The 21,101-nt window shown below is 57.5% G+C and overlaps 1 protein-coding gene across 3 annotated transcripts in view; it reads left to right on the forward strand.

The window, feature by feature from the left end:
* NCKAP1L (NCK associated protein 1 like) overlaps window positions 1–19,888 on the forward strand; it is a 91,950-nt gene extending 72,062 nt beyond the window's left edge. For all 3 annotated transcript variants that reach the window (XM_065576410.1, XM_065576409.1, XM_042858927.2), the window contains 5 exons: window positions 4,836–4,929; window positions 6,092–6,208; window positions 7,479–7,588; window positions 15,995–16,084; window positions 18,936–19,888. In XM_065576410.1, the coding sequence (XP_065432482.1) occupies window positions 4,836–4,929; window positions 6,092–6,208; window positions 7,479–7,588; window positions 15,995–16,084; window positions 18,936–19,061 (537 nt within the window). In that variant the 3' untranslated portion in view covers window positions 19,062–19,888. The remainder of the gene's footprint in view (window positions 1–4,835; window positions 4,930–6,091; window positions 6,209–7,478; window positions 7,589–15,994; window positions 16,085–18,935) is intronic.
* Window positions 19,889–21,101: the final 1,213 nt, after the last annotated feature.

The following is a 21,101-nucleotide window of genomic DNA, read 5'->3' on the forward strand; positions in this document are numbered from 1 at the left end:
AGGGCGGCGCAGTGTGGCACTCGGAAGGGTGTTCAGCGGGGGGGGTGTTTCAGCGGTGCAGCGCTCTGAGGGGGTGTTTCGGCAGCGCAGAGCTTGCGGGGGGTGTTTTGGCGGCGCAGCGCTCGGGGGGGTGTTTCGGCAGGGCGGTGCAGTGCAGCGCTCGGGGGGGGTGTTTCAGCGGCGCAGCGCTTGGGGGGGTTGTTACGGTGGGGCGGCGCTCTTTTTTTTTTGCTTGGGGCGGCAAAAAAGTTAGAGCTGGCCCTGATTGTAACATCTTATGAACTCATTGAGCTTAGGGTAACTTAGTAGGTGCAGTAATCGCAGCACCCCCCAGACAGTCAAGCACTGAGGACTGGGCAGTCAAACAGCCTCAGCGGAGCTGGTCCTTTACAAAGCCACCAGCTGGAGCTGCCCAGCAGCCAACCCACTGCTCACCCTTCAGACTGGAGGGAAGGAATGGGAACTGCAAAGTGCCAAGGCATTGCTCCGAGACCGTGCCGGGGGGAGAGCGGCGGCCACAGTGCAAGCGCTCAGCATCTTTAGACACATTGCTGAGAGACAGCCCCAGCCACGGGGCGCAGAGCTCCTGTGCCAGTGCTGAGCAGATCCCCGAGTTGTGCCCCGCTGCCTTGGTCAGCCCTGCCTACCCACAGAGAGCTCAGAGTGCTGACCAGCCAGGAGCTGCCCAGAGCAGGGTCCTGTGTGCCAATGGCCCGGGCAGGAGACCCCTCAGTGCAAAGGATGCTGTAGAAGACATTAGAAGAGAGGAGAACTGCTTGGAAAGAGGAATACAAGAGCCATGGTTCTGGAGTAGAAAAGCATGTATGGGCATCAACATCAGAACAAGGTGGCACTGGACAAAACTGAAACAAGTTTAAACTGAGCCAGGCAATAGTCTTATATGTACTGCACGTTTAGCCTGTAGAACTCCCTGCCACAGGGTGTCAGTGAGCCCAAGAACTCAGCAGGGTTCCAGCAAGGAGCATGTATTTGTACGGATAGTGAGAACATGCCCCATTGCACAGAGTGGCCATGTAGGTGTGCAAGGGCTATCAGCCTCCCTGCATAAAACAACTACTAACAGGATCTTGAAGGCATTGCCCTTATGACAGGTGTGGGCAAACTACGGCCCGCGGGCCGGATCCAGTCCGCCAGCCATTTTAATCCAGCCCTTGAGCTCCCCCTGGGGAGTGAGGTCTGGGGCTTGCCCTGCTCCGGCACTCCAGCCGGGGAGCAGGGTTGGGGGCCGCTTCACGTGGCTCCCAAAAGCAGCGACATGGTCCCGCTCTGGCTCCTACGTTTAGGGTCAGCTATGGGGCTCCGCTCTGCACGCTGCCCCCACCCCAAGCGCCGCCCCCGCAGCTCCCATTGGCCGGGAACTGCAGCCAATGGGAGTTGCAGGGGCAGTGCCTGCAGACGGGGCAGCATGCAGAGCTGCCTGGCTGTATCTCTGCATAGGAGCCAGAGAGGGGACATGCCGCTGCTTCCGGGAGCCGCTTGGGATAAGCACCGCCCGGAGCCTGCACTCCTGAGCCTCTCTCCACACCCCAACCCCCTGCCGCAGCCCTGATCCCCCTCCCGCCCTCAGAACCCCTCAATTCCAGCCTGGAGCATCCTCCTGAACCCCAAACCCCTCATCCCCAGCCCCACGCCAGAGCTTTCACCCCAGCCGGAGCCTGCACCCCTTCCCGCACACAAACCCCCTGCCCCAGCCCTGATCCCTCTCCTGCCCTCCGAAGCCCTCGGTCCCAGCCCGGAGCACCCTCCTACACCCCAAACTCCTCATCCCCAGCCCCCCCCCAGAGCCCACACCCCCCAGCTGGAGCCCTGACCCCCCACAACTCTCCCACTCTCCCAGCCCAGAGCCCCCTCCTGCACCTTAAACTCCTCATTTCTGGCCCCACCCCAGAGCCTGCACTCCCAACCAGAGCCCTCACCCCCTCCCACACTCCAACCCCAATTTTGTGAGCATTAATGGCCCGCCATACAATTTCTATTCCCAGATGTGGCCCTTGGGCCAAAAAGTTTGCCCACCCCTGCCCTATGAGCAGGCTATGCCCTGATCTCCCCCAGGGGTTCCCACACTTTCTCCTGAAGCAGCTGGTGCCCCTGCTGGAGGCCCAGCTCTGATCTGCTCTGGCAGTCCCTGCAGGGAGCTATATCCTGGTGCTCTGTCCAGACCTGGGGCCAGCTCCTGAGCTCCTAATGTCACCATCTTTCCAGCCCCAAATCCCCTCTCTAGAGTCACAGAGCTTGGTGGCTGTTGGAGCAGCCAGCGCCCAGCCTGGCTCCCCGCTTGGGGCTGTGCATTTGATCACTCTGCTCCCCAGCCACAATCCCAAGAGTTTGGAGCTGCCCATGAGGGGCGTTCAGGACACTGTTGGGTCAGAGTGCCGGAGGGGGCGGTGCCATCCAGCGGCAAACACAACTTGGGTTTAAGATGCTCGGTGCTAAGGCTCTTATCTCCCAGCCTCAGCCCTTACCATCCTGAGGAATAAAGGGTTCTCTCTGGGGCTGGGGGGCAGGTAATTGTGACACTTGGGGGTTACCAGAGGTGTCCGAGGGGAATCACTAATCTGCTCAGCGGAGAAAGCCCTGTTTGCGCCCACGAGCAGAAATGGTCCCCAGCCACCAGCTGCTGGCAACATCTTGCTCTTTCCCTCCGCGGCTGGCAGCTGACACCCCACCTTGTTACACTTGAGTGCCCAATCCCTTGTCCTCCAGACACCCGCAGCGTACACTGGTTCGCTGCCTCCGTGGAAATAGGGCCCAGGGCGCAGGTCTCACCTCAGTTACCTTGTGTAGCACAAGGCACTTGGACGGAGGTCTAGTAAAAGCAAATGGAAGTTTCTTTAACAGATCTTGAGACAGATTCAGCCAAAAGCAAGTCCAAGGAGTTGGAAACAAGGTTACAGCTAAAAGAAAACCTGGAATGCGATCCACAGCCAGTGCGTGTTAACGAGCGACGTCCTAATACGGGCTCTCTCCCCCTTGCGGCGCTCGTCCAGTCCAGAGAGCTGGGCTCCCTTACACGCCCGCTGGCAGAGTTTCTCCTGTGCAGTGGATAACACCTCGTGCCATTTTGTCTGCTCTCGTACAGTTACAGGCTCTTCCGATTGTCTCTCTGCCCAGAGCATTCTCCTGGGTTGGTTGGGTTTTGTAAATGCTGACGTCTTCACCTCGCGAAGCCAGTGAGCCAAGGGCTGTCTGCGCGGGTGTCCAGTGCTCTCAGCGTGGATGGCATTAGCCCCGAGACACCCCCTCACCTCAGGTGACAGGTTTCACTGCAGCAGCTTTGCAGCCTAAGAGTCTACATTTTGCATGTCTCGCGAACTGTTTCCTGTACAAACATCTGGCCGTAGCCACAGCCCTCTGCTGGTTCCTAGCTTTTGGCAGAGACCACACACAACCCCCCTTGGGGAGATATTGAGCAGATGGTTGGACATCGGGGTGACATACCTGCCTGGCTCGGTCTGTGTCACACTGATGCTGTGATGGGGATGTGGCTTCTCTGACGCTGGACTTGATAGAGGTGGAGGAACGACCTGCTCGCTGATGCGCCCCTCCCCCACAGTGGCCCTCACCTGTGATGAGACGCACCTTCCCGCGGAGATCCCAGAGCCATTTCACAGCAGCTTCTTACAATAGCAGAGTCTGTGTAAATGCAACCATTGCTAGCTAGGCACGGCATTAGACCAGGCACGTGCTCCCAGCTGGACACAGGGCATGGCGCGGTCAGGCATGGGTTCCTGGCTGGACACAGGGCATGGCGCGGTCAGGCCAGGCACGGGTTCCTGGCTGGACATAGGGCATGGCAAAGTCAGACCTGGGGCAGGCACCTGTCTCAAGTGCCTTATCTTTAGTCCACTCCTCGGGGTCTGCATGGCCGCTGCGAGGCGTAATTCCCAGCTCAGGGACATCTACATGCGCTAGCTTTCTACGAGCTAGGACACTAAAAATAGCAGTGTGGTGGCACAGGTGCGATGTGGGATGTACACTCCTGTTTGAAACCCTAGGTCTATACTTGGGGGGCCAGCCCTTTGTGACTCGGCCGTCCAGCCAGCTGCACTGGTGTAAATCATGTCTAAACCAGGGGCTTGTAGCAGGGGCTAATATCAAGCCACTACTGCCACAGTTTGGGTCCAGCAAAGAGTCCTGTGGCACCTTATAGACTATGAGCTTTCATGGGTGAATATTCTGTATTCACCCACGAAATGCTGTGGGTATTCACCCACGAAAGCTCATTCTCCAATACGTCTGTTAGTCTATAAGGTGACACAGGACTCTTTGCTGCTTTTACAGATCCAGACTAACACAGCTACCCCTTTGATGGTTTGGGTCCAGTAATTCCCTGCTGTGCTGCGAGACATCCCAGAGAGCAGCGCTCTCAGCAGCTGGTCCCAGCTTGCTGCTCCTCTCCACTGTGCTCTGCATGTTTCCAGGGAGACAATTCCGACTGCTGCCCCACAGCCTCCTGCAACAGGGTTTCTGATCCCCACCAGGCTCCATTTGCTTCACCCTCTGGTGCCTCACACATTCCAGTGTCCACATCCCAGTGGGCTCTGGGCCCCCAGCTCCTCTGCATGGAAGGGAGACGCTCCCGGGGGAACAACAGGTCTGTCTGTGGCCCCTGCTGGCCTGTTACAGGAGGCTGTGCCAATATACGGCAGAAGTGGCTTGTTTCTCCCTGGCTGATAGCTACCCATGGCCTGCTGACCAGCTGCGGTGTTTTCCCCATAAACATGCAGCTGTTTCATTACATGGAGTGGAAGCGAGGGAGCCTGGGAGTTCTCCAGCCTTGCTGACACCCTCCCTTCTCCTGGCCTTTCCCCCAGGTCACCTTGAGCATCTTCGAGCTGGCCACGGCTGCCGGGATCCCATGCGACATTGACCCAGCACTGGTGACTGCGCTTTCCAACCTGAAGACAGGTAAGAGCCAGGCTGGGAGCTGCCAGGCTAAGTCACAGCAGGGTCCCTCTAGCCCAGTCCCCCAGCGCTGACACCGCGCTGGGTTCTGGCTGCACTCGCGCATTCAGTCATGTTTTAACATGTGATTGTGAATCATGACACACGCTTCTATCCCAGCTCTCACACACGTATGCTAGAGACGTTTGTGTCTGGAACAATACTCAGCTCCCACAAGGGAGGGGCTCTGGAGGGGGTAGGCCTTGTCTACACTAGAAAGTGGTAGCGCTTTAACTATCCCAGTCTAGTCAAAGCAGTACATCCTCTCCCAGCATGAATGCAGTTATTCCAGTTTAAAGGGGCTTTATGCCAGTACAGTTATTCCCCCCAGGGCTGGTGCCAGTGTGACTATATCAATACAATATCACCCCCCACACTTGACTGACCCAAAACAGGACACCTTTCCAGTGAGACCAGGTCTTAGTTAGCCAAGTGCTTTGAAGATACAAGTGCTAAGGTGACCTTGATCAAGTCACTGCCCCGCTCTGTGCCTGGGTTTCCCCTCTGTAAAATGGGAATGATGATAGTGACCTTTGGGTTCTCTTCATTAAGAGCTTGTTATTAGCGGAAGCCCATAATAAGGGGGAATTGCCTTACCCTGAAGCATCTGTCGCTGGAGGCAGAACCCTTTGCTAGCTCTGCAGTAGCTGCCTCCATGCAATGAGCGAAGTCAATAAAGATTTGGGCAGGGATGACAAATACACCTTAATAACACATGTAGCATTGTCACAGGTGCTGCAGCTGATCCAGGGAGGTTTCAGGGACACAGCCGGGCTCCCCGTAGCTCTGGTCCCCTGGTTGTCTGCACATCGCCCACCAGCCTGGGACGTCCAAGGGAGTTCTCCCTTCCCCCACCACTTTGGTAGTTTTTTCCATGGTGCACATGCAGCTTCAAGCGAATCTGAGCAGTGTCAGTTCTGTTCAGCAAAACTCAAAGCTCTGGAGCAGCAGGGACCTGGCTCCATCTATCAGATAATTTACTGGCCTGTCACAGCCGCTGGGTGATTTTATATATATATATATTTGTAAGTCTGTCGAGTAGCCAAGCCGGAAAGAAGAACGGAGAGCGTAAACCGAGCTTATTACTGAAATCTTTGGTTGTACATCTTCTCTCTCTGCCTGATAGACAGTTCGTCCCCTGAGGAGGAGTACAAGTCAGCCTGTCTGCTGCTGGTCTTCATGGCTGTATCTCTGCCGCTCCTTGCCTCCGACCCCTTCTCCGTGTACAGCATCGAGATGGACGGTAAGAGGCCGGGACGGGCTGTTTTCCAAACGCCGGAATCTATTCACCCGCCACACAGGCTGATAAATGGCCCAGTGGCGCTGTCTGTGCTTTTGCAGTCACTGCTCCATGACTAGATCCCCATCCTGCCCTGCAGGGGGCGTCCCAGGCCACCACACTGCTTTCCTGGGTGAATGGCCCCAAGGCTGGGGGGAATGCTCAGGCTGCAGGGAAGTTTGTGGAAGTTCTTGTTACAAAACACACACTCCCAGGAAATGGGCCCTTGTTTCACGTGTTGTTCCGCACTCCAACCCCAACCTGCATTAGTGGAAAGGCTCAGTGAGGTCCCGGAGCTGTGGAACACGGGCCTGGCTCACATTTCAAGGGAACCTGCCCCAGCTGACATGTTTAATTATTTCCATAATTCATTTGTCAAGAAAAATACAGAAACAAACAAAGAAAAATGCCCAAGCCTCCCTGCTGGGACAGGGCTGCTCGCACAGGTCACATCAGTGACAAGCAGGGCAGTTTGCAGCATTAGGCCCTGATTCCGCCCCAGGAACACAGGAATGGAAGGACTCTCGTGTCCCAACCCCTGCTATTGCCAGCAGCCCCGTCAGAGCATCCTCTTCCTAAACAGCTCAAGCTCCATCTTCCAACTCACGAGGCTTCTTGTCTGGGGGGGGCTGTTCCTGAACCTCCCTCCGACGGTTAGAAACCTGCTTCTCATTTCCAGCCTCCGTTTATCCCTGGCCAGGGGTTCCTGTGCCAGCCTTGTCCTTTGGCTTCAATAGCTCTCCCCCCTCCCTGGCATTTCCCCCTGAAGGGTTTGCAGAGAGCGGCCCCCTCCCTCTCCTCCTCGCTTGCTAGGCCGAGCCAGTCTCCTCTGCAAGATCAGCTCGCCATCCCTGGCCATCCTAGCAGCCTGTCTCTGCGCCTCGTTCCCATCAACGAGGGTGGCCACAGCTGCACCCGGTATTCCGGAGGCGGTCTCCCCAGCGCTGTGCCGATGGCATTAATACTTCCCTAGCTCTGCTGCCAATACCTCCTCAGACCGTAAGCGCTGGAGTCACCCCAGTGACTTCAGTGGGGTTGAGATGCACGTGTGTAAGTGCTCCCAGGATTGGGCCCTTAGAGGCAGGAGTGGTGTCTTTGTAGCAGTGCAGCACCCGGCACGCTGTTGATCATGCAGGGCACTGGGGGTGCTGTAAGGAGACAAGCACAGCCTCCCTGCCCAGTCACAGTTCAGTGCACTGTGGGTGCCAAGCCCCCTGTCTCCTTCTCCCCACAGGTTACAGCAACAATATCCACTGCCTGGCCAAAGCCATCATCCACGTGTCTGCCGCGCTCTTCACCATCCACAGCAAGAACATCGAGACGCACCTCAAGGAGTTCCTGCTGGTGAGAGGCTGCGGGCGGGTCTCATTCCATGCAGCGGGCTTGTGCGCCAGGTGTACTGCCCCCGGGGGCATGCTGGAGTACTGCGCCCTAGAGCATACTGGGAGTACTGTGCTTGAGGGCATGCTGGGAGTACTGCACCCTAGAGCATGCTGGGAGTACTGCGCCCGAGGGCATGCTGGGAGTACTGACCCTGAGGATGTATTGGGAGTACTGCGCCCAAGGGTGAACTGAATGGTTCTCTCCAGCCGAACTGGTGCTCGCAGGATGTGGGTTATGATGTGCTCAGTGAATTCAGAGCTGCCTCTTGCTGCTAGGTGGACTGTGCCTGAAACTGTCTGTTTATCCTCCAAATGGTCCAGCCCAGGCACATGGGAATGTCTAAGACAGGGGTAGGCAACCTATGGCACGTATGCCGAAGGCGGCACGCAAGCTGATTTTCAGTGGCACTCACACTGCCCGGGTCCTGGCCACTGGTCCGGCCTGGGGCTCTGCATTTTAATTTAATTTTAAATGAAGCTTCTTAAACATTTTAAAAACCTTATTTACTTTACATACAACAAGAGTTTAGTTATATATTATAGACTTATAGAAAGAGACCTTCTAAAAACGTTAAAATGTATTACCGGCACGTGAAACCTTAAATTAGAGTGAATAAACGAAGGCTCGGCACACCACTTCTGAAAGGTTGCCAACCCCTGGTCTTAGATCATCATATCTGGGGCTGGGAAGGAATTTCCCCTCAGGTCAGATTGGCAGAGGCTGTGGGGGGTTTCGTCTTCCTCTGCAGCATGGGGCACGGGTCACTTGCAGGTGTAAACTAGTGTAAATAGTGGTTTCTCTGTAACTTGAAGGCTTTACATCCTGATTTGAGGATGTAAGTAACTCAGCCAGAGGTTCCGGGTCTATTCCAGGAGTCGGGGGTGAGGTTCTGAGGTCTGCAATGTGCAGGAGGTCAGACTAGATGATCATGATGGTCCCTTCTGGCCTTAAAGTCTATGAGTCTCCTTGTGACAGCCTGTCAGTGAACCAAGGAGTTTGAAGTACGTTTGAGCCTGGTGCCGTCTCTCTCAGCTTCCAAGACACAGGAGGGCCCAATCTTGCTGCAGCTAAACTCTCAGTGACGTCAGCACCAATCTGCCAGGTCCAGGCATCAGCTCAGCTTCTGCGTCACAGAGTCAGTGTGAGGTCAGAAAGGAGCCTGTGACCATGTAGTCTGAGCTCCTGCCTAGCCCAGTCCTTGGCACTGCCTGGGGCTAATTCCTGGTTGAGCCGGAGCAAGGTTTATGGCCCAGCGCATGGAGCAGTCCAGTCACTCTGGCGGGGGAAGGGACTCTTCTGGGCAGTGCAAAGTGGTTGGTGGCTTCATTTAAAATCCAGGCGGATGGTTCTCAAATGAGTCCAGCTGGGCTGGCTGGGCAGCCAGTTCCCCCCCTGAACAAACAGGCTGTGGACTGAACACGGGGTAAAGTCTGGCTGGAGGCTCTGGCTCAGACTAGTGGGTAAGGGCCTAGGGTAGGATTTGAGAAGAGCTGTGTTCTAATCCTGGCTCTGCTACTGACCTGATGTGTGACCTTGGACAAGTCACTTCACCTGCCTCTGTCCCACTGTGCCCCCTCCCCTGTGTCTGTGTTCTCCACTGTAAGGTCTTTGGGGAGGGGCTGTCTCCCAGTGTTTACCTGTCCAGCCCTGCTCTTTGGGTCTCTAGGCGCTGCTGAACTATCACAGAAGCTAATTAACCATGGCCCAGGGGAGGGTAGCAGGGAGCTGCTGCTGCCGAGTCTGTCAATAAACAATGATTCCTTCCCCAGGGAGTTCTTGTTTGAGCTCTTCAGAGGCATTTAAATTCCTTTCGAGGAAAGAGAAACAAGCGAGAGCCTTTGGAGAGCAATAAAATGGCATATTGGATAAGATTGCAATTTACTCCTATCTGCACAGCTCAATCTTGGCAGGGCTTTGGCTGCCCATCTGTTAAACTGGGGGAATTTAGCGAGGGACAAGCCACTGCCTGGTTCCCAGTGCCTCCCGGTTCTTTTCTCTCCGAGTGTTTCAGGCTTTCCATGCTTTTGAGCCCTTGCTCCATGCAATTCTGGAGTCCCAAGGCCAGACACGAGGGAAAATCAATCCTGTGCCGTTCTCCCTGGTGCACGGTGAGTGATTGACGGAGGAATTGGGGGACTGGAAAAGGCTTGTGCGTCAGACTTATTTTTGGCCTGTGGGAAAACAGCCAGCTAGGGAGTGAACCTGATTCATTGTTGATTAGAAACGTCAGAGATCGCAAAACGAGCCAGTAGCGTCCCTTTCTGTGGACTTTCACCTGCAGCCACAAACCCTGGCGAGAGCTCAGGGATCAGTTGCTGGTTTGGTCTGGCCTAGGATGGTAGTAACCAAAAGCTGGCATCTTCTGATGGCCACAATGTGTATCGAGTTGTTAGTTCTCAGTTCACTTCCTACTGAAGAAGCATCACAGGGTAACAGACTTGTAAATTGTGCATCGGGCTAGCTTAGTCATTGCTGTAACATCTGGGCATCTCCCAATCTTTAATGTATTGATCCCCACACACCCTGTGGGGGCAGGGCAGGGCTAGCATCCCCATCATACAGCTAGGGAACTGAGGCACAGAGAGACTAAGGAGATGTCGACACTGTTATTAAATGCCTGCGTGCCTTGCCTGTGTCAGCTGACTCGGGCTCAGGCTCTGGGGCTGTTGAACTGTGGTGTAGATATTCAGGCTCATGCTTGAGCACAGGCTCTGGGACCCACCCCGCTTGACACCACAGTTAAACAACCTCATAGCCCACATCAGCTGTCACAGGCCAGCTGTGGGTGTTTAACTGCAGTGTGGACATATCTCAAGTACCAGAGTCATGCAGGAAGTCTGGCAGAGCAGGGAACTGAAACTGCATTTCTCCTAGTGTTTCCCTGGTCCACCTAGAGCAGGGGTCGGCAACGTTTGGCACGCAGCTCGCCAGGGTAAGCACCCTGGCGGGCCAGGCCAGTTTTATTTACCTGCTGATGCGGCAGGTTCGGCCGATCGCGGCCCCCACTGGCCGCGGTTCGCTGTCCCAGGCCGATGGGGGCGGCGAGAAGCTGCAGCCAGCACATCGCTCGCCCGCGCCGCTTCCTGCCGCCCCCATTGGCCCGGGACAGTGAACCGCGGCCAGTGGGGGCCACGATCGGCTGAACCTGCCACGTCAGCAAGTAAATAAAACTGGCCTGGCCCGCCAGGGTGCTTACCCTGGCGAGCCGCGTGCCAAACGTTGCTGACCCCTGACCTAGAGGATAACAGACTACTACCGTTGCCAGCTAATAATACCTCAGTCTCAATCCTTTCTAGCTCTCCGAAGTACCTTGCAAAGGAGGGCAGTATCACAGTCCCCATTTTACAGGTGGGAATCCAAGGCAGAGAGTTTTGCCCATATTCCCCTAGGCTGACTATGGGACACCTGGTAAAATGACTTGTATTCAAGCGAGTTCAGCTGCAATCAATCAGAACTATGCAGTACAAACGTTCAAATTAACATCAAGTTGACTGAGCCCCTGTTAAAAAGAAATACTGCGCAGTTGGAGTCTTTTTATGTACCTTCTTATCTTTCAGGCTTTAGGGTTCACACAGGGAGAGGTGACACACACACACACTCCCACACACCTTTCTCACATGGGAGGGCGTCTTCCCAAGGCAACACGTGGGGCAGGGGGATGCAGGGTCACATGCCCCTTCCCCCCCAGATTTCTGCCAGGGTTCGTAGCAGAATGTGGCCAGCAGCAGCCTTTCGGCCCTGTGCGGGAGGGAAGGGATGGGAGCTGCTCCCAGATGCAGTGTGTGTGTGCTTAGCTGAGGGGTGGAGAGGCTTCCCCGTGCCAGCGCTGTGCGGGGCTTTGGCACATGCAGGGCTCCGCTTCTCCTGGTCAGCGCCCTGGGCCGGAGGGTCTTAGGCTTTCCCAGGGTGCCAGCCCAGCCAGCGGCAGTGCGGGAAGGAAGGAGCCTGCTGGCCAGGCTGCTGGTGAGCTGTGCACTCTGACCAGGGGCTGGTTCTCCGCACAGCGGGCCCCGCAGGGGGGAGATTATGCAGGAACAGCAGGGCTGGACGGTGGGGGGGTGGGCAAGGGGCAAAGCAGGGAGAGGACAGCGAAAGGGGGCACATGTAAAGGGCCGATGGGTGGGCAGCAGAGGTGACACGTAACCGGCTGATGCTTGCCTGCACTCACCAGCCACTGCAGCTCACAGTGCGCGGCCAGTGCCAGCCAAAAACAAGACAGGGGACGGGGCTGGCACACAGCGGGGACTGCGCTGACAGACCAGCAGGGGGAGCAGCCAGCCCTGTGTGCTGTTGCTTTGCCCTGCCACCAGCCTTGCACCCCACCCCCTCCATCATCGGCCACTGGACTCCCCACTCACCGCTGGTGGGCAGGTGGCTGGTGAGCAGGGATCTGGCCAGCAGCAGGACCTGCCAGTACTGATGTGGGGAAGAGGGGGAGACAGAAGATACAGGACAATTTGCCCATTTTTAAGAAGAAGTCAGGACACCTGCAGGAGGGCTTAAATATGGGACTGTCCCTTTAAAAACAGGATGTCTGATCACCCTATAACCCAGCAGGAAGCCAGGACTTCAGGCCTAGTCTCCTGGGTCCTAGTGCAGTGCTGTATCCACGAGGCCAGGTTCTCAAACTTCATTGCCTCGTGACCCCCTTCTGACAACAAACATCACTACACGACCCCAGGAGGGGGGACTGAACCTGAGCCCACCCGAGCCCCGCTGGATTCCAAAGCCTGGTGGGGCCAAAACTGAAGCCCAAAGACTTCTGCCCCAGGCAGGGGGCCTGTAACCTGAGCCCCGCCATCCAGGGATGATGCCCTTGGGCTTGGGTTTTGGCTCCAGCAAGTCCAGCAAGCAGCCCTGGTGACCCCATTAAAATGGGGCCCCAACCTACTTTGAGGTCCTGACCCACAGTTTGAGAACTGTTGCACTAGGCTAAGGGTCTGGCAGGCCCGAGCCACTGAGTGACTGGCATGGTTCGGGGGGCTGGTTACTCAGGCCTGCTCCTGATCTCACTTGCACTGGTGTATCTCCATTTACTGCAATGGAGCTGCTTCTAACTGACCTGGGTGCGTGTGAGATCAGATATGTTGGCGTATTCTCGTGTGGCGGGGGGCAGACCCCAACATCAATGTGCAATTTCTACAGGGAGGAAATCCAGGCACTTTGCAAAGCCCAGACATCGGTGGAGGAGCTGAGGCCGCTCCTTGGAGAGCCTCACAGCTGGCTGGTAGTGAGAGCATGCCAGGGGCAGGCAGCGCTGAGCTCTCAGCTGCGGGGGGCTTGTTTGCCAGGGCAGCGGAAAGCAAACCATCTGTGCTCTGCATGCCCGTTCGCTGCCTGCTGCTGCACCCTCATCGGCCAGCACAGAGATCTGGAGACAGATGCAGGGCATGGGATGTGTCTGGGCATCTGCAGAGATAAATAATGCTAAGGACAGGTGCCAAGCCCAGGTTGTCCTTCACAAGGAGCATGAAGAATCACAGAGCCTGTTAGATCATCAGCGCTGTCCCCTGGGCAGTGCACAGCCCACTGCATCTGGGAATGTTTCAGGGATGGGGGTTCTGTCATGCCCCATGGCTTGGGGCCAGTGGTGCAGGCAACTCACTAGGGGGCGCTGTTCTCAGCTACCCCAGCATCCCGGCATGGAGCAGAGGGGCGCTTGCTTGTGGAGATGGGTCTGTCAGTCTGTCTGTTTAGGCCTGTTCTACACTTAAAAGTTAGGTTGATGTAGCTGTAACGCTCAGGGGTGTGTGACTGACCCCCCCCAATGGAGATGCAGCCAGGTCGAGGGAAGAATGTTTCCATCAAGCCAGCTAGCTGTGTGGGGACTCCTAGCGCAATGGAAAAACCCCTTCTCTTCTGTAGGAGGTGTTGACAATACGCCACTACAGCAGCTTGGCTACAGCACCGTCTTAGTGCCGGTAGTGTAGACATGGGCTCAGACTGTAATCTCCTCCTGCTTCAGGGCAAACTCCATGCACTGGCTGAGCGGGGTCAGGAAGGTTATTCCACCATTGCTCACTACGGGGGCTGCTACACCTTGCTCTGAAGCAGCGGGTGCCCCTGTGCTAGAGGGATCCTGCTCTGATCAAGTATGGCAAGCCCCATGCACCTGTGTTTCCTTCAGTGCCCAGCACATGGCAGCACTAACCTCGCAGCTCCAAGGCTGTCGCAGGGGGCTGAGCTGGGAGGGGGCCCAGGTCTCTGGAAGAAGCAATTCTGACAGTGTGTGAGTGGCAGAGAGGGGCCGAGGAGGCCGGGTCGTGGCTTGCCTCCCAATCCACGGCTGGCTGGGATCAGGGGGGCGTTGTATCCCGCATGTGGACTGGCGAGGCGGGTGGAAGTGGAGGTGTGAGTCTTTCACCTGGGTGTGTGTCAACATCCCCCGAGTCTGGGAGCCTCTGGCTGCCCCGCTCTTTGGGCCCTGCATGGGGAGGCTGACCCGCTTCTGAGATTCAGCTCATGGGATTGGACAGGTGGGGAGGGACTGTCAAAAGTGCTGAGAACCCAGCAGCTCCTCCTGAGAACAATGGAGAATTCCCCCTCCCCCTGCTGCAAACAATGGAGAATCCCCCTCCCCCGCACTAAGAACAATGGAGAATCCACTTCCCTGCACAGAGAACAATGGAAAATCTCCTCCCTCATTGAGAACAATGGAGAATTCCCCTCCCCCGTGCACTGAGAACAATGGAAAATCCTTCTCCCCCTGCTGTGAATAATGGAGAACCACCTCCCCTCACTGCCAACAGTGATGAGTCCCCCTCCCCTCCACTGAGAACAATGGAGAATCCCCCTCCTCTGCTGAGAATGAATCTCTCCCATTAGGAACAGTGGAGAACCCCTCCCCCGAACAATGGGAGCTGAGCCCTTTTGCAGATCTGGCCAATGCACTGTTGGCAGGGCTGGCTCCAGGCACCAGCCCACCAAGCATGTGCTTGGGGCGGCGCCTGGAGGGGGGCGGTGCAGCGGGGTGCTCCAGCCCGAGAGCGGGGCTGCAACTGGGCTCGCCGCCCTCCCCGCGGCGCTCCGGCCGCTGGGGAGAGCAGAGCCGCAGCGGGCTCGCCGCTCTCCCACCAGTGCTTCAGCCAGTTGGGGAGAGCAGAGAGCCGCGGCGGGCTCGCCGCCCTCCCCCCGGCACTCTGGCCGCCAGGGAGAGCGGAGAGCCCCGGCTGGGCTTGCCGCCCTCCCCCCGGCGCTCTGGCCGCCGGGGGCTCACCGCCGGGGAGAGCGGAGAGCCCAGGCCGGGCTCTCCACCCTGCTCCCAGCGCTCTGGCCGCCGGGGAGAGCGGAGAGCCCCGGTCGGGCTCTCCGCCCTCCCCCCGGCGCTCTGGCCGCCGGGGGCTCTCTGCCCTCCTCCCGGCGCTCTGGCCGCCGGCGTTCTGGCCCGGCTCCCGGCGTTCTGGCCGCCAGGGAGAGTGGAGAGCCCCAGCCGGGCTCTCCGCCCTCCCCCCGGCACTCTGGCCGCTGGGGGCTCACCGCCGGGGAGAGCGGAAGGCCCCGGCCGGGCTCTCTGCCCTGCTCCCGGCGCTCTGGTCGCCGCGGAGAGCGGAGAGCCCCGGTAGGGCTCTCCGCCCTCCCCCTGGTGCTCCGGCCGGTCGGGGGTTGCGGGCCCGTGGCCGGGCTCGGCGCCCTCCCCTGCTGTGCGGGGGGGGAGGGCGGCTTTTTTGCCTAGGGCGGCAAAAAAGCCAGAGCCGGCCCTGACTGTTGGCAGCAGGCCAGGTGCCCCAGGAGCATTTTCACCTTGCTCCTCCCGCCCAGCTGAGGCTGGTGTCAGAGACAGGCTCCCAGCCCAGTCGTCTCTTTGGTCCCATTGATCCTGGTGCAGGCAAGTCACAGATTTGCTCTGTCGCGAGCTCCCTAACGTTCCAGTTCTGAGCCCCAAAAGGGCCTGGCACCAGCTCCCTGCAGCTCGGAGCTGCCCCAGCTGGTCCCCAACCCAGGGGCCAGGAAAGGGGGCAGGTGAACAGCCGCCTCCCTGCGCCCGGTGAGTGTCTACTTCAGTCAGGAACGCTTTCCCCGTTTTCAGGCTCGGTGCCGAGCTGGGGCTGGAATAGGAGCCGCCAGGACCCCGGCTCGGGGCAGGCCTCTGCCCTGCCCCATCCCCAGGCACTGGAGAAGCCAACAGATCTTAATCCTTAGAGCCAGTTTTCATTACTGAGATGTGTTTAGCAAAGTTCAGCCCCTCAGGGGCCCTAGGCGCCCTTCACCGCAGACACTCAGCCCCATTCACCCCAACCGACCTCCTCCCCACAGCACAGAGGCATTGTCCCAGGGGCCTCTGTGGGTTTGCTTCCCTCATTAACTGGAGGCCCTGCTGAGGCACCATAGGCAGAGCCCGAGAGCTCATCTCTCTCTCCCTCCTCACAGCTGGCGTCCGTGAGCCTCCTGCAGCTGGGACAAGAGACCGACAAGCTTCGCTCCAAGAACCGGGAATCCATCTCCCTGCTGATGCACCTGGTGAGGCTTCTGCGCGCTGGGGCGGGCGCTGGGGGCACTGGACAGATCTCTCTGGCAGACACTCGGGCTAAGAGACCCCCGCCACGCACTTTGGGCCTGGTGCTGTGGAGCCTGGCTAGGATTTGGGTGGCCCGGTGCTGAGCTGCTCCCAGACTGGAGGTGAGGCTGGGCTCCCACAGAGCTTCCAGCTGCACCTGCCTCCTCCCCCGCTCTCATTCCCAGGGCAGGGGATAAAAGCAGTCAGCAGAGCAGAGACAGGCTCCCTTCCCAGGCCCTGCCAGCCTTGGGGTAGGTTTCAGGCTGTCCCGCTGCAGCCTGGGCTTTCCAGCGGCTCCAGTGCTGCTGGAGTCAGAGCAGGGCGAGCTGCTTCGGGCCAGTTCTCACACCCAGCCCCAGTGATGGGCCATTGCTGTCCCCTCCTGGGGACCGAGCCGCTGTCTCTGGGGCGAGAGCATGGCTCTACAGAGGGACAGAGCTCCTGTCTCTTTGCTCCCCCAACCCCCTGTGTAGGCGAGCGCTCCGGCACTCAGTGGGGGTTGAACCCCCAGCACCACACACAAGCCCCTGCCACTGTACAAGGAAAGCTGCTGTAGTCCCTGGGGCCAGCACTAGTGGGCACTGTACCCACGCCCATCTGTCAGTGCGTTCCACAGTCACCCTGTCAGGCCGGGGCTTCCCTGAGCATTTGGAGAGGAGGTGGTAGGCAGGCTGCGTCTAGGGCAGAGCCCAGCAAATGGCGCATACAGCTACTGCCTCTTGCCCCTGCACTGCCAGGCCTGTGGTGTGTGCACTCGCCACTGGCCCCTGGTGGATGGTTTTGGAACTGCGGGTACCATTGGCCCTTACTTGGATTTACCTTCAGTGAGGATGCTGAGCTGCTGTCAGGGGGTCCGGGCTTCAGTCCCTGCCAGTTTTGATCACCAGGTCCAGCCTCTGCTTCAGTGGGCTGAGATCACAGCACGCACCTAGCCTCCCCTGCCCCCCACTCCTTAGCTGCTCTCCATCGGGGAGAGCCCCTCCGTGCCTGTTTAATGCATCTGTCATTCCCCTGTCATGTGTGGGGCAGACGGTGCCGGTGAGAGGGGGGTCTCTGAGAAGGCAGCTGCCACCCCTGGAGCTGCCCTATTGGCACCAGACTCTGTACCCCCTTGCGCCAGCCAGTCCCAGCCCCCGTGCAGACTGGGCAGCCAGCTATCTGTCTCCATTAGCACTGGAAGGATATTGATTCCTGCCCTGATGGGAGGAGACGGCTGTGTCTGAGGAAGGCGAGGGCTCCCCGTCCGCTGCCTGTGATTGGTATTCGGGGAGCAGGGGTGTTGGCAGCAAAGCAATTTAAATGCAAATGTTTCAATCTAGAGCGTGTGAATGAGGCTGCATGGGCTCATTGTCCCCATCTGGGGAGAGCACTGCTGAGCCCAGCACATGGGCTCTGTGCCTAGCTCGGCTCCTGAGCCAGACCCATGGGCCTATGGCACCTAGGCAGGCATGCACAGAGCCGGCAGCAGGGCTGCCACCTGGTGAGAGGGAAATTCCACAGCCGGGTTAGGGGATGCTGGATTCTGTGGCTGCTGCAGGCCACGTCCACTCTGAGTCCCCACCGGCTGGCTGCAGGGGATGGGCCGCCCCATGCAGCATTGCCTGGGGAGCAGGGATAACGGAGTGGGCACAGGCCCTGGACTCATCCCTGGCCTGGAATGCTGGAACGAGAGGTGCTGGGGAACCAATACAAATTGTTCTTACACCCCTGTCCCTGGCTCCTTTGTCTGGTGAATGGAGGGTGCTGGGCCCGTCTCCCCTGACCCACATGCGCTAGATACAGAAGGAAACCTGGCCACCCTCTCCCCTCCCGCAGCGCTGGCGTTGGAGGCACCCCTCTCACCCATCCTCTCCCTGCTGGGGAGATGTTCTGCCCCTGGCTCGATGCCCCACCCCCATCCCCCAGCCACGAGCGATGGCTAGGTGTGCTGTGAGGGAAGGGGCAGCTGCCAGTTATGATCCCAGGCCCACCTCCCAGTCTGCCCACCCTGCTCCGCTAGGGCTTTCACGGAAGGAAGCCCCATCCAAGGAGCAGCCTAGGCCCTTTTGAATGCCAACGCTGTGCTTGACCCTCCTGGAGACATGGCCCAGCTTTCCCCTGAGTCCAGCCATCACAGCCCCCTCCCCGCCCCTCATTCCCCAGAGGCAGCACTGTTCTCTTTCTTTCTGAAGCACTTTTACTCCAGGGCCAGTGTGAATTTCTGCCATAGCTGGAGCCTTAACATCTGCAGAGCAAAGGGGAGGGCAAGACACTCAGTTATGGACAGCGGCCTCCCCTGCCTAGCTGTTCCATGCAAAGGGTGCCAGGACTCCTGGGTTCTATCCCCTGCACTGCCATTGCCTTGCTCCCTGACTTCAGGGAAGTCACCGCTCCCCTCTCTAGCCCGTTGCCCTGCAGGGTCACAGATTAATGAATTATCCCTTCTTCACTCCTGTAGGTCACCCCCTAGTACAGATGGGGAAACTGACGCACAGAGCAGCGATGAGTTCCCCAGGGAGACAGGGGAGAACCCAGGTCTGCTGAGTCCCCAGGCAGTCCCTTACCACCATCCCAGCCTTTCCCCCTGACATTCCCTGCAGCTGGTCCTTTATTGCTGGCTTGCAAGGGTGCCCAGTCCCTCAGGTCTACATGCCCAGCCACGTGGCTCTCTCTAGGGCAATTGCTGTTATTGCTGCCAATCCCGCTGCTGGCCACCCTGTGAAATACCCAGAGGTCTCCAGAAGGCCTGGAGTTCCCCTGCTCTGTGGAGCCACACACTGGGACACATGCGGTGGGGATGGGCCCTGATGATGCTCTTCTGCGTGTCTCTTTCAGATTGTGGAGGAGTCGTCCTTCCTGACAGTCGACATGCTGGAGACCTGCTTCCCTTACGTGCTGCTCCGCAATGCCTACCGCGAGGTGCACAAGGCTTTCCTGCTGAGCAAACTCCCTGCCCACTGACAGCTGCAGCCTGGGCTCCCAGCCTCCCTTCGCCCACCCCTTCCCTGATGCATTGCAAATGAGCACACCTTCCAGGTCGCGGAGCGGGCTCCCATATTGCCATAGGGCCTAAGGGCTGTACATATTTGCATACCCATGTGTGACACGGCAGAGCAGGTGCCAGCTCATGCCAGAGCCCCAGGCCAATTCCCTTGTGTATCAGTGTAGATCAAAGTGATTGTTAAATGTATAAGAGTGTAGCTGGGGTTCAAACTTCATGAAAACTAGTGGGATATTTCTTGTATTGTTTTCACGTCGCTGTATCCCATTGTAATAGAGTAGCAAACATTTATGTTGTGTGTTCCCCTGTAACTAAATAACCCAGCAAACAAGCCATCAAACGAGAAAGAAGCCTTGTGCAATGCTAATAAAAAACTTTAACAGAAAAGTGCTAATTTCAAACCAAATGGTCATTGTGTGTGATGATCAGAGGCCAAAGCCTCCAAATGCATTCCTCACTCACTGTTGTCAGAGGAAAAGCCCTCATGCGTTGTGACCCTGACAGCTTGTTTTCTGTGAGAAGCTGGAAGTTTGGATTCAAGGAAAGATCTCTCATCTCTGGACTGTTTGGACTCTGACAGGGAAGTGTAGCAGATGCAAAGCAGCAATCCCCAGAGACAATCTGTGTACCCTGAAAAGACTTTTGGGAACCTGGAAGTTTATTCCATCACTGCCACCTTTTGGCATTACAAGCTGTGACTCACCTGTGCGTGTAGATCACCTGCTTTAACATCTCGGTAGCTCTCATTTCCTTTTCTTAGCTAATAAATCTTTAGTTTACTATGGAATTGGCTGCCAGCGTTGTCTTCCTTGTAAAATCTAGAGTACGATCTGGGGTAAGTGACAGACGGTCTCTTGGGACTGGGAGCAACCTAAATGTGATGTGGTTTTTAGTGTAAGTAACCAACTTATCACAAAGTCCAGTTTGTTTGAGCAGCAAGACAGACTGGAGAGTCTGAGGGGACGGTCTGTGACTCCATGGTAAGGCTGGTACAGCGATCCAGGAGTTCACATTTGTTACTGTCTGGCTTGGTGAAATCTAATTACAGAACATACCACCAGCTTGGGGTATCTGCCCTGCTTCTGACAATCTGCCCTGACTCAGGACTCCCGGTTGTAAGCTGCTCCAGGCAGCATGACAACATGCATCCCTTTTCCAAAGGGAGGTAGCATGGTGGAATGGTTAGAGCCAGAGGCTGGGAGTCAGGACTCCTGGGTTCTACCCCCAGCTCTGGGAGGGGAGTGCAGTCTAGTGGGTTGGAACATAGGCGCGGGAAGCAGGACTCCTGTGTTCTATTTGTGGCCCTGCTGCAGACTTGAGTTAGTCTCAGCCCCTCTCTGAGCCTGTTTGCCCCACCTACTAGCTAACTGCCCTTCCCAGCTGTTCTGTCTCCGTTGCTGGAAACTGCTCATCAGCTGAGCTTGCCAGCAATGAAAGCGAAGACCCAAGGCCTGCGCAGAGAGATGGGATGGCGCTGGCCCGTCTCCTCTGGGATGAGCTATGACTTGGGCGGGTCCCATGGAGCCACGGCCAAGGTGCAGACTCCTTCACTTTGTGGCTTTGTGCCTTGCCAGGCGCAGGCCCTGCGGAGATGGGCCTGTCCCCAGAGCCAGAGCTGCCAGGCCACAGCCATTTCAGGGGGTTATTTAAAAGGAAGGATTTTGATTTATTAAAAAGTCTCCACCTTGGAATTCTCTGCCAGACTGAGGGTGTGTGGGTAGCCCAGCACTCGGGGGGCCAGGATTCCCCCCAGGGCAGCCCCGCTCCACACCTTTCCTCCCACTGAGGCACTGGACTTACCCATCCTCCCCTGGGGGAGAGAGGGTGAGCTCATCCCCATCCCCAGTGAAAGCAGAGAGGGGCACGAGGGGTTGTTCATTCATAGATCTCAAGGCCAGAAGGGACCACTGTGACTGTCTAGCCTCAGCTGCTGTACAACACAAGCCTAGAATTCCTGTGTGAGCTGGAGATCCCTTCGTTAGCCTTTGGGCCCTGGACCT

This window comes from Chrysemys picta, chromosome 22, assembly GCF_011386835.1.
Source record: "Chrysemys picta bellii isolate R12L10 chromosome 22, ASM1138683v2, whole genome shotgun sequence".
Classification (NCBI taxonomy): domain Eukaryota; kingdom Metazoa; phylum Chordata; order Testudines; family Emydidae; genus Chrysemys; species Chrysemys picta.